The 18,087-nt window shown below is 43.9% G+C and overlaps 1 protein-coding gene and 2 long non-coding RNA genes across 3 annotated transcripts in view; 1 reads left to right on the top strand and 2 right to left on the bottom strand.

Annotated features, from left to right (window-relative positions):
• Nucleotides 1–18,087, bottom strand: part of LOC138964576 (multiple epidermal growth factor-like domains protein 10) — a 39,050-nt gene that overhangs the window by 13,930 nt on the left and 7,033 nt on the right. The window contains exons 3-4 of the mRNA XM_070336566.1: nucleotides 10,715–10,801; nucleotides 9,775–9,909 (exon numbers count right to left, since the gene is read on the bottom strand). Coding sequence (XP_070192667.1) covers nucleotides 9,775–9,909; nucleotides 10,715–10,801 — 222 coding nt within the window. The remainder of the gene's footprint in view (nucleotides 1–9,774; nucleotides 9,910–10,714; nucleotides 10,802–18,087) is intronic.
• On the bottom strand, nucleotides 1,794–3,978 carry LOC138964575 (uncharacterized). Its single transcript, XR_011455143.1, has 3 exons — nucleotides 3,839–3,978; nucleotides 3,182–3,284; nucleotides 1,794–2,479 (listed from the first exon to the last, which is right to left on the bottom strand). It is a non-coding gene; the product is annotated as an uncharacterized lncRNA (long non-coding RNA).
• LOC138964574 (uncharacterized) lies at nucleotides 4,076–6,167 on the top strand. The gene is made up of 2 exons (XR_011455142.1): nucleotides 4,076–4,271; nucleotides 4,769–6,167. It is a non-coding gene; the product is annotated as an uncharacterized lncRNA (long non-coding RNA).

The raw sequence follows: 18,087 nt of genomic DNA, 5'->3' as shown, positions 1-18,087 counted from the left end.
GGGGTGATATGATCTCTCTTTTTCTTTCGTAGGACAAGACGGGCAGAGCTATTTTGAATGCGTTGGAGACGAGAGATAGAAGAAGAGGGAAGACCCGCCAAGAGAGAGTTACAATAGTCAAGACGTGAGAGAATGGTGGAAGTGACCACCCAGTCAGCACACGATATCGGGTCGATATCGGTCCGATATCGGATTTGACCGGATATCTCGGACCAAGATATCCGATATCGGTCCGATATCGGTCCGATATTGGATTCCAAGTTTGCTCATCAGATTAACGTTAAATTAATGTTAACTTTTTACGTTAATTAAGTTAACATTAATTTAATGTTAATCTGATGAGCAAACTTGGAATCCGATATCGGACCGATATCGGACCGATATCGGATATCTTGGTCCGAGATATCCGGTCAAATCCGATATCGGACCGATATCGGATTCCAAGTTTGCTCATCAGATTAACATTAAATTAATGTTAACTTTTTACGTTAATTAAGTTAACATTAATTCAATGTTAATCTGATGAGCAAACTTGGAATCCGATATCGGACCGATATCGGACCGATATCGGATTCCAAGTTTGCTCATCAGATTAACATTAAATTAATGTTAACTTTTTACTTTAATTAAGTTAACATTAATTTAATGTTAATCTGATGAGCAAACTTGGAATCCGATATCGGACCGATATCGGACCGATATCGGATATAACGTTAAATTAAAGTTAATTTTGTTTACGGCTAATGTCAGTTTTACCAAATAAAAAGCATAATATAATGGTTAGATTAACGTTATTTAAACATGTGTTTTTTTACGTTGAGTGCAAAAATAAAAAGAACCAAAATAAAACTATAATTAAATTTTTTATTGAGAATTTTTTTTTTTTTCCTCGGACCAAGATATTCCAATATCGGTCCGATATTGGATTCCAAGTTTTCACATCATCGCCAATACAATCCCATCCATCACACCAATATTGGCACGATATCAGACCAATATCGGATACGATATCGGGTCGATATCGGACCGATATTGGATTCCGACATTGGGCCAATAAAGTTGACGTTAATTTAACGTTAATCTGATGAGCAAACTTGGAATCCAATATCCGACCGATATCAGGCAGATATCGGATATCTTGGTCCGAGATATCCAGCCAGCACCCCGATATCGGACCGATATCGGACCGATATCGGACCGATATCGGGATACGATATCGGGTCGATATCGGATCCCGATATCGGATTTCAAATCGGGTCGATATAGGATTACGACATTGGGCCAATATTGGATATAGGTCCGATACAAAGAACCAAAATAAAACTATAATTAAACTTTTTATTAGAATTTTTTTTCTCCCTCAGACCAAGATATCCCATATCTGCCCGATATCGGTCTGATATTGGATTCCAAGTTTGCTCATGAGATAAACGTTTAGTTTTTACGTTAATTTAACGTTAAATTAACATTAAATTAACGTTCATTAAAATAAAACCATAATATAAACTTAGTTAAATTAAAGTTAATTTTCGTTTACGGCTAATGTCAATTTTACCAAATAAAAAGCACAATATAATGGTTAGATTCAAGTTATTCACACGTGTGTTTTTTATGTTGAGTGCAAACATAAAAAGAACCACACATAAAAACGGTCATACACGTAAAATTCCACTCGTGCAAAAACACGAGTGTACGTGGGAGTTTCATCCCACGAATCCAGAAGAAGAAGAAGAAGGAAGTGTGCATGCTAACATGAAACAAAACAAAAGACAAATAAATAAAACCATTAGAAATATGTTGTGAGAATATGTTCTAAACATTTATTCATCATTTCCATGATATATATACTGTACATTTAAAAAAACACACACCATAAAACCATGATAAAAATGTCGGAAGTTGAATCAGTTCTAAAGTTTCTGGAAGTGAGTTTGGATACATGTATCCCACTTTTAGGTTCTGTACCTAGAAATTTACCAATTCTATTCTATCTTTTGGGTTTAAAAAAAATAGTCTTCGCACAGCTAGGTATCTTGTACATGTATCCGAATGATGCCAGTGACACAAGGAAAGATGAGGTTATTTGCAACACCACCAGCAGAGGAAGAAGTCATTCACTTTGCAGCAGCAGATAAAAAGAATTGTTGAATTTGAAGCAGGAGCAGACACAGAAGTTGTTGAATTTGTAGCGTCATCTGCAGACAAAGAAGTTGTTGAATTTGCAGCAGACGATATACTTGTTAAACCTGCAGCAGCAAACGAAGAAGTCATTCACTTTGCAGCAGCACCAGACAACAAGAATTGTTGAATTCGAAGCAGGAGCAGACAGAGAAGTTGTTAATGTTGAGTTTGCAGCAGACGATATATACTTGTTAAATCTGCAGCACCAGCCTTGGAAAAAGTTGTTGATACAACCAGTGCAGACGATGGCATGTCTGCAATAGGAGACTTTGAAGATCTGCTCCAAATGCTATGACATCTGCAAAGACAGAGAATGCAACAATCTTAAAACATAAAGAATTCAGTGTGATTTGAGAACTTCAGTGTAAACACTATAATTATGTCTTCTTTGTTAATGCTCTTTGCTAAATATAGAACTGAAGGTAAATAAGGTTTACATTGTCTTTGCATTATGCCAATATTTGTTGAATTTACTTGTGTGTATATATATGCTAACTTTGATAGCATTCTTCTGTGTTTGAATGAAATGCTCTTAGTCAATGCTGCCTGGCATGGATAACAACCCCCCCCCCTCCCCCCAACACACACAGAACACCTTCCCGAAGTTTTTTCCAAGACTAAGACTGAGTAAGAGTAAGACAATAATATGTCAGTTGGACCTGGACTAAAAATATGTATAGGTCCAGATGTCCCGGCTACAACAAATTGTTCTGTCAGAAGACCTCTTATAGTTCTTTATGTCGAAATTGATGTGATGGTCGACCAGCCAAGATTTAGAACAATGCGTCATAAGCATGTATTAATGACCCCAGACCGAAGCCTGACAACAACACTGCCTTCTCTCAGTCTCATAAATGATTTTCAGTTATAAATATAATATGACTGCTGGAACATTCATCAAGCGTTAACGTGGATTTTACCTGCAAACACACATACACACACACACACACACACACACACACACACACACACACACACATACACACACACACACACTTACTTGGCCTCAAAAGCCAGAATGTCACTTGTCAGGGTTGTAACTTGTAGTTTACATCCCTGTAGTGTGAATGCTTTCTGGTATCCTCATGGTAATTCCTCCCACCCTGCAATGAAAGCATTGATGTGTGAGTTGCATTACAGTAGAGAATAGTGGTCAATCAAAACTTGTTTTAAGTGTCTTTGAAAAGACGATTTTCGAAAATAACTCTGAGATCTCTTATAAATGTTACTGTACAGTAATGGATTAGACCAGAAGCTGTGAGATTGAACAAATGTGTGAAAATGTGTGGCAATTATCAGATTGACAGAGAGAAATAAAATATCAGAGAGAGAGAGAGAGAGAGAGAGAGAGAGAGAGAGAGAGAGAGAGAGAGAGACAGACAGACAGACAGACAGGGAGAGAGAAACAGACAGAGAGACTGAAACTGAGAAAGACAGACAGAGCAAGAAACTAGAAATCAATCTAGAAAGACAGAAGGCAGGAAAGAAAGAGAAAGAGAGATAAATTCACCTTTCCAATCGTTATGCATGATATTGCTTTGATATTGGTGACTCGTATCAAAAATAAGTCAACAATCACAATGCCAACGGATTCTGAACTTATGAATATGATTATGAAAAAATTTACAACACAAGTCACACAGTGAAGTAACATTACCTGAAAGTTCCATTTGCCATTCGCTCAGCGTCATAAGATCTGTATTGTGTAGTCCTGATATATGCTGAAGTGCAGCATGTTATCTTATATCAGCAGACACACTGGCTTTGAAGTTGCAGGAGTGTTAAAAACGGTAAAAATACAGTACAAACTTTCTTGAGTTCGATTCGACAGAGAAAAGTCCGAGAGTAATGTCCCTTGGCGATCACGGGAGGTCACTCAGAATTACTTGTCCGGCAGTTACTGAGTAAACAAATGGCGAAATGCGTTGGGAAGATTGAAAACTGGCAGTTGCTAGAGCACTATGTTATACAACATCAGAAACGATCCTGACTGGACAGTCCAATACTAAGACAGAAGGAGGAAGACAGAACTGGACTGGTTTCAAGAGTGTTCCAAACAGTCGATCATCATGCATCACGTAAAACGTTGAGTGAGTATCGCCTATGCCTATGAACTTGGAAGATAGTAAAATTGCTAATTATTGAGACTTGATGTATTTTTTTCTCTTGGAATATATGAGACTAAAAAGTGTGTTTGTTTCTTAGGTGTGTGTGTGTGTCACTGTATGTGTTTGTGTCACTGTGTGTGTTTAGGTGGTTGCTGATTTTCTTTATTGTTGTAAAAATAAAATGGTGATTTTAACTAAGAATCCTTTTATGGTTCTGTTGTGCATAAAAATACCTCTCTACACACACACACACACACACACACACACACACACACACACACACACACACACACACATTGAATGTAGACAAATAAATCTGCCAGTGATGGAAGAAATGGTGAAGAACAAATGAAAGGTGAGGGAGGTTTTGCAGACAGCATGTCTCCTTATGAAAGCACAAACATGTTCATAACAATGTCAACATTTTATATGATCATCTTGTTGCGTCATACTCATAACGGTTAATCTTTTTACTGCAGCTGGCCGTGAGGAAGCGCCATATTCAAACCGACAACAAGCAATTCGAACAGGTGCTTGCGAAGTGGTTGACAGGATTGTCGGATCGTCTACATGGTGGGAGGATGTCGAAGATCAACACAGAAAACGAGGACGAGGACTAAGATGAAGATGGTAAATAAAATTAGTGCTAATGTGCTGACAGCCAGCAAGGAACACGCCTCTCGGATTCACTCTCTCTTCATTTTGTGTTATTTTGCCTCTACATGATATAATGCCTCTACATATATATATGATATAATGCCTCTGCAAGGATTCCCTAGGCCTACTGTTTTGGAACAAATGCTATGTGCAATTATGTCGGAGAATGGGCTGACATCGTTCAATACCGACTGTTGTGGCGACTGAACAATGGCGATACTGCGTTTTTGATGTTCGACAAAGGCGGCCATGAAAAAGTGCGTCGGTGGTGCTACGTTGTGTGTCTCCAACTTTCAATCGCAGCTGACAGTGTCAGATTCAGGCTGTATGGTGCGGAGTGATGTTGTTGCGAGTGACGCTGATAGGCGGAAGGTGACAGACGATGCCAGATATGACGGAGACAAAGAACATCAATGGTCTAACCTAGCTGATATGTTTCAGAGGATGAGCGAGGAAAGCACCGTGAGGATAAAAGAGATGGTCTGAACATTTCCCGTTCCCCACCCTTGTGAAGAATTGGAGTGTAACAATCATTTGTTTTGATTATCATGACTGGACAGAACCGTTGCGTGACCAGTCCGTTGTTTGTTGCAAATCGAAAGACTTATTTAGTTATAATTGATTTCATAACTGGTTATCCGTTTGCGACGATTTTCCCGTCTCCTTTGTGTTAATTTGATTCATGCGTTTTGTGAAGTTATTGTTATTTCCTTATTCCAAGGGGGCTATCGCCTTATGGAATTAAATACTTTGACTTTGATGGGTCACATGAATCGTGACACTCCATAATTATTCGGTGGGGACCCATTGGTTAGTGGTCTGCTCTGCAATGCTGTGAGTCATGGGTTCAAGCCCGTCCTTTGGCAGCAGAGTGGATGAGTTATCTTATCACAAGGTCAGTTATTAATTGTATTAACTGTTGAATTTTAATTGATAGTTGTAATTTGTTTATGTTGGATTGGTAACTTATGTGTTTTCAATGATACAGTTGGTTATTAAATTATTCTCATTCTGCCTTTGACTCACTTTCATTTGTACTTGTGTGACAATGTTTATTGACTCACTTTCATTTGTACTTGTGTGACAATGTTTATCAACTACTTCATCTTATCATTTCTGTCTCCTTTTAAATTTTCTTCTGTTCTTGGGCCAGAAATCTAATATTTACGGATTACAGCAAGTTTTAGTGCAGGTCAAAGACGAACAAGTGCGAAAGCAATTGCCAAGCATGAAGCATGTTTTCATTTGTCAAGAAGTAAAGTCAGAGGTTCAAAGATGATCAGATAATTAATGCCAACTATTCGCTGGTTTTGCTTCATCGACTCTGCGGGCAGCTTCCAGGAAACCAAAGTTTTCAGGTTCCGGGGGAAGTATGGTTGCAAAGCTGAAACTTAAAGGAATTGACGGAAGGGCACCACCAGGGCACCATAGAAGGGCACCACCCTTATCGGTTCCCGATATCGGTCCATTATTGGTTCCCGATGTTAGGCCGATATCAATTCTCTATATCGTACCGATATCGGACCAATATTAGTCCAATGTCGGAATCCGATATCGACCCGATATCGTCCCGATTTGCAATCCGATATCGGTCCGATATCGGGATCCGATATCGGTCCGATATCGGGATCCGATATCAAACTGATATCGACCTGATTTGCAATCTGATATCGGGATCTGATATCGGGATCCGATATCGATTCTCTATATCGTACCGATATCGGACCGATATCGGACCAATGTCGTAATCCGATATCGACCCGGTATCAACCCAATTTGCAATCTGACATCGGGATTTGATATCGCGCCGATATCGGGATCTGATATGAGGCCGATACCGATTCTCTATATCGGACCGATATCGGGTCGATATCGGTCCGATGTCGTAATCCGATATCGGTGCGATATCGACCGAATTTGCAATCCGATATCGGTCCGCTATCGGGATCTGATATCGATTCTCTATATCGGACCAATATCGGACCGATATCGGACCGATATCGGACCAATGTCGTAATCCGATATTGACCCGGTATCAACCCAATTTGCAATCTGACATCGGGATTTGATATCGCGCCGATATCGGGATCTGATATGAGGCCGATACCGATTCTCTATATCGGACCGATATCGGGTCGATATCGGGTCGATATCGGTCCGATGTCGTAATCCGATATCGGTCCGATATCGACCCGATTTGCAATCCGATATCGGACCGATATCGGAATCCGATATCGACCCGATATCGTATCCGATATCGGTCCGATATCGGACCGATATCGGGGTGCTGGCTGGGCAGTTTGGCGGTAGCATCTGTGGTGAGGTATTTGCGGATAGTGGCGATGCGGCGGAGTTGGAAGTAGCAGGTGCGAGAGACAGAAGAGATGTGTTGTTTCATGGAAAGGGTGTTGTCTAGAGTGACTCCGAGGTTTTTGACAGCAGAAGACAGAGGGACAGAAGAGTCAGAGAGTTGAAGAGAGTCGGAGGTGGCTTTGGAGAGTTTGGATGTAGTGCCTATTAGGATAGCTTCAGTTTTGTTGCTATTGAGCTGAAGTTTGTTTTCTGTCATCCAATTCTGCACGTCAGTGATAGTGTCAGAGATAGAGGAAAGAAGAGATTCAGACTGGTCAGGGGAAGAGCTGTTGTGAAGTTGAGAGTCGTCGGCAAAAGAGTGGTGGAGAACGTTGTGTCGGTCAAGGATGTGGTCAAGAGGTTGAGTGTAGAGAGTAAATAGTACAGGCCCAAGGACTGAGCCCTGAGGGACTCCGCACTCAAGAATAATACATGATAAAGAAGGATTCGTTGTGCCCGGCTACGTGCTACAGTTGGAGATGGGATAATTGTGTGTGTGTGTGTGTGTGTGTGAGTTGTGTCTGTGTGTGCATGACAGTGTAATGTACGTATGTATGCATGCATGGTGATGTGTGTCTGCATATGTGTCTGGTTGGTTTTTATTTTATTTTTACCGTGCCGTGCCAAGATGAAATCCTTTTGCAAAATTGGTGAATAAATATCTTGTATCTTGTAAATATTAATCGAAAGAAAAACTATTATTAACAAATGTTTAGCCTAATTTTTCACTTCATAGAATATCATAGCGGCAAAAACTCACCTTTTCTCAAGAACCTTGGGTGTTGATCACTTTCGTAACAAAATCACAGACTTCGGAAACATGCTCGAAATCTTTCTTCGCTGCTGGAAGCTGAACTATTTCTCTCTGTAACTGCGCATGCGTAGTCACCCGCACCTCTAAGGAAGTGACTACGCGCAAAATAGTTCTAATCTTTCTTCAAAACTCTGAACATTCTTTGCAAAACCGTTCACCATCGTAACTGAATTTTGAAGAAGCATGTCATATTGCGCAACTTTCAACTTAGTTTGCAGATGCAATTTTGAGAAAATAATACTTAAATAACATTTAGCTTAGCGATTTTCTATGCCCTTTCATGTCAAGATCGTGTTGAAGATGAATATGCAAATTCTAAAGTTCAGATTTAGGACTTGTTGCTGTTGCACGCGTGTGGAAAACTATGTTACGAAAGTGATGGCAAACTTTCAAGCAATTAATTTCGTTTAAAAAAACAATTCTGTGGACAAAATAACATTTCAACTGTCAAGTACACTTAAAACCAAACACACATAACAAGAATAGCAGTCCTTGGACATTCTAAACGATTCTTGTAGTGGGGTGCAAAACTAGTTGATGGTTCATGTCACAGATCAGACCTCCATTTTTCACGCATCCAATCATTTTTTTCGCAAAACAACCTTCATAATAATCATGCAAAATACTCAGTTTTGTTTGTATTATTTCTTTATTCATTTTACTTCTCAAAAATACCAATATCATGATTTAAAATTCAGTATGTTTCAACTGTGGGCTAATTTGATTATGGCACACACAAAAGGTTCAGTTTCTGAGACGCACCCATATATAAACTTACATCCATGTCTTTGCGCAAAAAAAGAGAGAACAAAATCGGCAAACAAATCCAGCTGTGCAGAGCAATCAGCCAGGCTGTGGATGTGTGGTATGTGTCCAAGTGAAAGGATGCTCCTACCCTACGTGAAAGGATGCTCCAACCCCACGTCAAAGGATGCTCCTACCCCACGTGAAAGGATGCTCCAACCCCACGTGAAAGGATGCTCCTACCCCACGTGAAAGGATGCTCCTATCCCACGTCAAAGGATGCTCCTACCCCACGTGAAAGAGTGCTCCTACCCCACGTCAAAGGATGCTCCTACCCCACGTCAAAGGATGCTCCTTCCCCACGTGAAAGGATGCTCCTACCCCACGTGAAAGGATGCTCCTACCCCACGTGAAAGGATACTCCTACCCCACGTCAAAGGATGCTCCTACCCCAAGTGAAAGGATGCTCCTACCCCACGTGAGAGGATGCTCCTACCCCACGTGAGAGGATGCTCCTACCCCACGTGAAAGGATGCTCCTACCCCACGTCAAAGGATGCTCCTACCCCACGTGAAAGAGTGCTCCTACCCCACGTGTAAGGATGCTCCTACCCCACGTGAAAGGATGCTCCTACCCCACGTGAGAGGATGCTCCTACCCCACGTGAGAGGATGCTCCTACCCCACGTGAAAGGATGCTCCTACCCCACGTGAAAGGATGCTCCTACCCCACGTGTAAGGATGCTCCTACCCCACGTCAAAGGATGCTCCTACCCCACGTGAAAGAGTGCTCCTACCCCACGTCAAAGCCTCGACAGAGTCCGCAGTGGTGTGCAAGCAAAAGGATCAGTTTCTTATCTAATGAACATTTTTAAATGTTGTTCTTGAAAACACAAACGATCAAATTCTAGCATGCTTACGGCATTTTCGTTCCTGGTCCTTGTCGTAGTCGAGGTATCCGACCTGGCAATGGCACTGCGAGCTGCTGCTGTTGCACTGTGCTCCTGTGACGCACTTGTCTCGGTTGTCTGCGCATGGCTGACCTACTTGGATCACTTCAACACAGCCAATCAGAGCGGAGAAAATAAGATGCAGCGCAATATTATGATGATATCTGCCACGCCGCTTAATTAACATTGCTGAACAAATTACTGTTTGATCTCTCAGTAACACCTGTATACTGACGATACTTTTGTTCCAGAAAATATTTGAGCGGCTAATTCTGTCCGTCTGTCTGCTTTTCGGAAGTTTCTGTGTTCTTACTTGTCTACTTTCTCTCATATTTTCTTTCATATATTCTTTTTCCCCCTTTGGAAATGTTTCTCTCTCTCGTACCCCCCCCCCCCCCCTCACTTGTGTTGTTTCTCGTCCTTCTCTATCTACCGCACCCCTACCCCACCCCTCCCCCCTCCCAAGCTGCGTTCCGAGCTCTATTTGACTGACATTAAATCATAGTGTTGTCTGACACTCTCTTTCCATTTCTTACCGTCCTTTCGGTCGGTCCTTTCCTCTCTCGCACACACGCTTAACTGAAACACACACACACACACACACACACACACGAACACACATACATACCTCTCTCTCTTCCACTGTCTATCAGTCTCTGTGTGTCTCTCTCTCTCTCTGTCTCTCTCTCTGTGTTAGTGTATCTCTCTCCACCACCCCCTCTCTCTCTCTCTCTCTCTCTCTCTCTCTCTCTCTCTCTCTCCACCACCCTCTCTGTGTCTGTCTCTCTCTTCCTCTCTCCCCCTCCCTCCCGCCTCTCTCTCTCTCTCTCTCTCTCTCTCTCTCTCTCTCTCTCTCTCTCTCTTTCACTCTCTTTCTCACCGCCTCCTTGATGCTGAACTGACTACTCACAGCACGTGCTGTCAACACAGGCCAGCGAAGCCTTGCCATGGCAGGTGTCAAACCTCGAACACGTACCGCCCAGTCCCACGAACGGCACTGAAATGACAAGCAAAGAACTACAGTTATACCTCCCCATTCGTGTAAACATTCAAGTCGTCACCCACATATCTGTTTTGTTTTGTTGCTGTTGTTGGTTTATAATTTTAAGTCAAGTGATATGGACATTATTCCCGTCAGACACACGCCGAAATAATTATGCCCTCTAGCTGCTGGATTGATGTGCAGAATGGACCTTTCTTTTGAATTTACTTCGTACTTGAAATGTTCATCTTCGTTTTTCAAGCTATAAATTGGTGGATTCATAGCGTATCATAACTGTTGCACTTTCTGAAGATTAGATTACTTCTTATAATATCGTTCCTCAAGGTCGAATTATAATGTCACATACTGACCGGAGTAGTTTCATGCGCTATTCTTAGAGATACAGCTTTGAAATTAAGCCCAGAGCTATAGACGACAGCACACACGAGGAAAGGTCTTAGAATTAGTGTTTGAGCGTTCTAATTTTAAAAAATCTGAATGCTGTGTTTGGTAGTCATTATAGACCGTGATATTCTCCAACGGACTGTGGGTTTGTTTACATTATGCGAAGCATTTTAGTTCCGTATGGCACGGAATAAGCATGCGTTTGCTAGACTGTATATATTTGGTTTCCCCAATCCAACGGTTTTAATCTGCTTTGACGAATGGGTATCTTTGAAAACTAAATAAAATAAAATAATTATGATGACGAACGGAATCCGGCTCCAGACACAGGAGAGCTCGGCGAAGCAAACCGCTCGCTGATTAAAATTCATTTAAGGTAGTTCACTGGACCCGTTAAATATAATTTGGTTTCTCCCAAAAGTTGGTTATTTTTTAAGTTCGATCTGTCTGCTACGCATTCAGCATAAAAAAAATATAGGGTAGTGGGTTCGTTTCGGAGCTATGAGTCTCGGAAGACAGTGCCCGTTTTGAATTTTGGACCGAAAAATCGAAAAATGGGTATGTTTTGAAAACGGCCAATTACACAAACATCTGCATAGGAATAGTCATTTAAAAAATATCACCCAAAGCAGCAATGGGCAGGTAACGAAGTGCACTGGTAAACGAAAATGTTGCGCATACTCAAACTTTGTGACGTCACGTCTTTTGCCAGAGTTTATTTTAAATTTGTTCCTCATGTTGAGGTATTTTATTGCTGGTAGCCTGGAAATAAATTACGATTTGATGAGATGGGTTGTAAACGCAAGAGCGATCAAAACGGCATTAAAAAAAACAAAAAAAACGACAGGTTGGTAGTGTTTTTATGGGGGGTTCACTCCCTTGATTAACCCCACCCTTTGCACTATTACTGTCCAGTGTGCCTCAGAAAAATATGTGTCACGATAATGTAAAGGGCTGTTGTCCGATCATTTGTCTCAGATATATGAGCCAACTAAATTATGTTTTTAAAAACCACTGTTACATATGACCTCTGTTGAAAGTCAAAGGTCACCGCAACTTTGAAAGGCCACAAGTCCGATTCAAATGTAATAAAAACGCCAATCAAAAGGTGGAGGGCACTTGTTTGATACAAGTGTAATAATAAAAATTAATAATCAAGGCTTGGTTTATAATTTTGCTTAATAGTGCGTACTGTTATTTGTTACGGTTTGAAGGCTGGGACTTTTTGAGGGTGGAATTAAAGCAATTTTTCGCCTTATGGGCCCCTTATGCCTCGAAGGACTTCAATTATTGTATTATCTGCTGCCAGCGTACAGTAGAAAGAGGGCTGCATACACAAGACACTTGTTCTTAATTCTACTGGCTGTTATTCTAGTTCAAACACCGGTTTTAACATGTGGTATTCTGATGCAATCACGCTGTGAGCATCACGGGTTGGGAGACACTCTCTTACCTGCTACCGGAGCTTCAATGTTAGCTTTGGTGATTATTACGATGTCACTGGCTGTTAGGAAACGCTACCGTTGCTGAGCTTTGGTTCGGTTTTGTGTGTTGCATGTGGTTGACTTATTTGTACTTTGTGGGAAAGTACCGATATTATATTTTGTAAACACAATATTTATGCTTGGACGAGAATGCAGGTGAACTTTCTAGTCCTGTCAAAACAAGTTGTTTACCATGCTGTTTTAGTCGTGAGTTCGTGGCGTTCGTTCGGATTAAGTGCGTCGGCGCTTTTGATGTACGTCACAGAGAAACGTCACTGTTCTAGTCCATAGACGGCTCGTATAATGTAGTTGTATCATGTTCGGTCTGGAATATTCTCGAGATTGAGTATTTACTATATATGCCAGCGCGATTTGAATGGTTAAAAAACTTCTATTTGAGTTCTGCTAGATGTGCAGTTGTATGTATTGAATGCTGAATAAATCCTCGAACTCATTTTGACGAGTTGTTTTCTGCTGCTGCGAAGACGGGCGACGTAGAATAAAAGAACACAACTATACGACGTTTGAGAACTTGTGGCAATCTCAAGTGTCGTGTAACAATTGGGGGCCAAGCCAAGGATCTACATTTAACGCCAAGGGTTTTCCAGCAACAAGGACCAGTGTCAAGACAGTCACAGGAGGTAGCCATCAATCGGGTGTATCCTGAGGGATCAGTATTGAGACTACGGAACCGTGGATTCGGTGTGACTGGTGAAGAGTTTGGTAATCGCCGCAGCTCGGTACGGTGAGCGATGCCGGAGTGTATCGGGATTACAGAGGTTAGCTGCCGTTTGGATGAGACGGACTTCGTCGCGGAGCTAGTGCATTAATACTACGAAATACGACTGGGGTACGTCGTGTACGTATCGTGAGCAGAGTACGCCGTCACGTTAGACGAGGAGGGTGGCAGCCTGCGTCTACGAAGGTGAACAGCGACGAGAGAAGCATCGGAGGTGCAGTGGAGACTGTGTTCTTTTAGAAGACTACATTCGTCTATGTTCGGGGCTGTGAAAGAATACAGACGAACGCACCAGAAAAGACCAGAATGGCTGAGTTCTGGGGAAAAGGAATTGAACTGGGACTAAAAGGCAAGCAGTTGACGGAGTTCGTCGAGTCCCAGACACGACTGCTAGCGCAGCGTGAAGAAAGACAAGCGCAGCGTGAGCGGGAAGAAAGACAAGCGCAGCGTGAGCGTGAAGAAAGACAAGCGCAGCGTGAAGAAAGAGAAAGAGAAGCACAGCGTGAAGAAAGGAAAATGGAGCTGAAACGCGTAGAGCTTCAAATAGAAATGGAGACGAAGCGTTTAGAGCTTCAGACAGAAATGGTGCGTGTTCAAAATGAGCACGAGGCACCACGCCAAAGAGATAACCAGCAGCAAATGTTATACAGGGCACCGAAACTTCCAGCATTCGCTGACGGGAAGGACCAGATCGACTGCTACCTTGCAAGATTCGAGAGGTTCGCTGAGAGTGCTAGATGGCAGCGCGACGACTGGGCGATTCAACTCAGCGCACATTTGACTGGGGCAGCACTTGAGGTCTACACTAGACTCTCAAATGATGACGCCAGAGACTATGATGTACTGAAGGAAGCTCTGTTGCGTTGCTACAACTTCACTGAAAGGGGCTACCGTCAACGCTTCCGCGAATGCCAGCCATTGTCTGGAGAGACACCGAGCCAGTTTGTGGAGCGCCTGTCGTCATACCTGCAGAAGTGGGTGGAGTTATCAGGTGAAGAGCAGTCATACGAGAGTCTGCGGGACTTGATCGTGAAGGAGCAGTTCCTTAATGCCTGCCCGAAGGACCTGGCGACCCGCTTGGAAGAGCAAAAACTGCGGGGTTTGAAGGACATTACTGATGCTGCTGAGCGTTATCTCATTGCTCATGGAAGGACCCTGGGGACGTCAAAGTCATCGAAACCTTTCCAGAAGAGCGGGAACCAGGGAAACCAACCTGCCAAGGGACAAACTGAGTCCGCACCATCATCCAATGAAGGGCAGAACATAACGTGTTTCCATTGCAATGCCAAGGGCCACCGAGTCGCCAACTGTCCCCAAAAGAAAAATAACGGACATGACAATGACAAAGCGCAAGAACATCGACGGAGATATTACGACAACAAGAGGCAAATGAGTGGCTCGAACCAACAAGTATGTGCGAGCAGCGTCATACTCCCAAGGGCTGCCGAGCAAGTGGATACACCATCGGACGTGGAAGAATGTCTATCTGATGGCCAGCTTCTACTCGCCAATGGCAAGTCAATCTCTGTCGTCGCCAGCGCAGCTGTGTCAGTGTCGAACATGCCCGTGTCGAAGGGATTTGTTGAGAAGCAGGAAGTGACTGTTCTCAGAGATTCGGGCTGCAATGGAGTCATTGTCAAAGAGGATCTGGTGCCAACAGAGAAGTTCACTGGTGACTTCAAGTGGACGCTCATGGCTGACAGCAAATGCGTGAGGGCACCAGTGGCAAAGATCCAGATAGATACTCCATACTTCAGCGGAGAAGTTGAGGCCGTCTGCCTGAAGAAGCCCTTGTACGATCTATTAATTGGGAACATTGGGGGTGCGAGACGTCCTGATGACCCTGATTTCGAATGGAGAATGGGCTCAGCTCAGCCTGCTGCTGAGGAGGAAGACCCACTGCCATTCGCGAATGAAGATATCAGCGAACTGTTACGAGATGACAGAGCAACTGTGCATCGCCGCGACCAGCCGCAGGTTGTAAGCGCTGTGACGACCAGAGCCCAGGCGAAGAAGGACAAAACAACTACGCCACTCAGGGTCACCAACAGTTCTGCAACTGCTGTCGTGGACAGGGATCGGCTGATTCAGCTACAGGAAGCTGATTTGACCTTGACAAAGTACAGGAGTCGTCCTGTCAAGGTGATGACTAAGGGCGACGGCACTGTGCACTTTGAGGTGAAGGCCAAGATCCTGTACAGAGTGTTCCAGCACGCGAGAGTCAACGGTGGGAAGCCATTACGTCAAGTTCTGGTGCCTCAACCACTTAGGCGCCAGGTGATGGAGGTGGCCCACGACTCTATTATGGGAGGTCACCTGGGTGTCAAGAAGACATCGGACAGAATCCAGGCTGCGTTTTACTGGCCAGGACTGCATGCAGATGTGACTCGATTCTGCCGATCGTGCGATATTTGCCAGAAAACCATACCTCGAGGAAGGGTCCCGAAAGTGCCGTTGCAGAAGATGCCTTTGATCGACCGACCTTTCAAGAGGGTGGCCATTGACCTCATCGGCGAGATCAAACCGCCAAGTGAAGAGGGTCATCGTTGGGTACTGACCCTGGTAGACTATGCAACCAGGTACCCAGAAGCCGTGCCTCTGAAGAAAATTGACACCGAGACTGTTGCCGAGGCACTTGTGGACATTTTCAGCAGAATTGGGGTTCCTGAAGAGATCCTCACAGACCTGGGGACACAGTTTGTCTCTGAATGCATGGAAGAGGTCACCAGGCTGCTGAGCATTCGTCACTTGACTACGACACCCTATCACCCGATGTGCAATGGGCTGGTAGAAAAATTCAATGCGACGCTGAAGTCCACGCTGAAGAAACTATGCAGTGAGCAGCCAAGGCAGTGGCATCGCTACATCAATGCCTTGCTATTTGCATACAGGGAGGTGCCACAAGAGTCCACTGGATTCTCCCCGTTCGAGCTGATGTACGGGCGGACCGTGAGAGGCCCGATGCAAATACTAAAGGAATTGTGGACAAAAGATGTGGACACACCTGAAGTGAAGAACAGTTACCAGTACGTGTTCGAGTTGCGAGAGAAACTGGAGGAGACTCTCGAGATTGCAAGAGAAAACTTGAGAAAGTCTCAGGATAGTGGAAAGCACTACTACGACCGCAAAGCTGTAAACAGGAAGTTTACACCAGGTAACAAAGTGCTGATACTGCTTCCCACTGATCACAACAAACTACTGATGCAGTGGAAAGGCCCATACGAGGTTGAGGCCGTGGTAGGGATCAACGACTACAAGGTGAATGTCGGCAAGAAGTCCAAGATCTACCACGCTAACCTCCTGAAACTGTATGTGGAGAGACCTCCGGAAGCAGTACAGGTCGCAGCAAGTGCGGAAGAACCAGCCGAACTAGACGAGTTCGACGGTGAGGAACTACTGGAGTTGGGAGACCTCCACAAGAAAGAGGGAGTGGATGACGTCAAGCTAGGACCTGACCTGACAGAAGACCAGCAGAAGGAGCTGCATGATTTTATGGGCGACTTCACCCATAGGTTCTGTGATGTTCCAGGCTCTACGTCCTTGGTCGAACATGAAGTCCACCTCACATCTGACGTTCCTGTTCGCTCAAAACCATACCCTATCCCGTTTCAGGCTCGGGAATCCTTGAAGAAGGACATCGACAACATGTTGAAGATGGGGGTCATCCGTGAGTCATCATCCCCTTACTCATCTCCCGTTGTTGTTGTCAAGAAGAAAGACGGTACAAACAGGGTATGCATTGACTTCAGGAAAGTGAATAAGATCACCGTGTTTGACCCATAACCAATGCCGACGGCAACTGATCTATTCCGACAGTTAACCGGCAGTAAGATCTTCTCAAAGATCGATCTCAGCAAGGGATATTGGCAGATTCCTGTGTGCGAAGAGAACATACCAAAGACCGCCTTTGCAACTCCAGACGGAATGTATGAGTGCCTGCGGATGCCTTTTGGCATGGTGAACAGTGGTGCTACCCTTACGAGGGGAATGCGAAAAATGCTCAAAGGAATGAAGAATGTTGTGTACTACTGGGATGATCTGCTAGTCCACACGGAGACCTTTGCGGAGCATCTGGAGACTTTGAGGGAACTGTTTTCCCGCCTGACAAAAGCTAATCTGACCGTGAGACCCAGCAAGTGCATTTTGGGGACCGACAACGTTGACTTCATAGGTCATTCACTGAAGGAAGGTCAAAAGGGGCTTTTGTTGGAAAACGTCACCAAGATCCTCAATGCGCCACGTCCTGAAACCAAGAAGCAGGTGCGATCCTTCCTTGGATTGGCTGGGTACTACAGAGAGTTCATTCCAAACTTCGCCGCCATAACGGCACCTTTGTCGGACATGACCCGAAAAGGATGCCCCAACCGAATACTCTGGGGACCAGCTCAGGAGAAGGCACACCAGACCGTGCGCGACCTGATGTCACGAGACCCGGTGCTACGCCTTCCTGATACTGCCAAAGAGTTCATCTTGCGTACAGACGCATCGGACGAAGGGATCGGCGCCATGTTGATGCAAGAACATGGAGGTAAACCGTTTCCGGTCAGCTATGCCAGCAAAAAGCTGTCAGGAGCCGAGAAGAACTACTCGACCATGGAGGAAGAGTGTTTAGCCATCGTGTGGGGAATCAAGAAATTTGAACTCTACCTCCAAGGGGTGAAATTCGTGCTTCA

Source organism: Littorina saxatilis, linkage group LG4 (assembly GCF_037325665.1).
Source record: "Littorina saxatilis isolate snail1 linkage group LG4, US_GU_Lsax_2.0, whole genome shotgun sequence".
NCBI lineage: Eukaryota > Metazoa > Mollusca > Gastropoda > Littorinimorpha > Littorinidae > Littorina > Littorina saxatilis.
The sequence above is the reverse complement of the archived record's forward strand: the minus strand, read 5'-3'. Positions and strand labels throughout refer to the sequence as shown.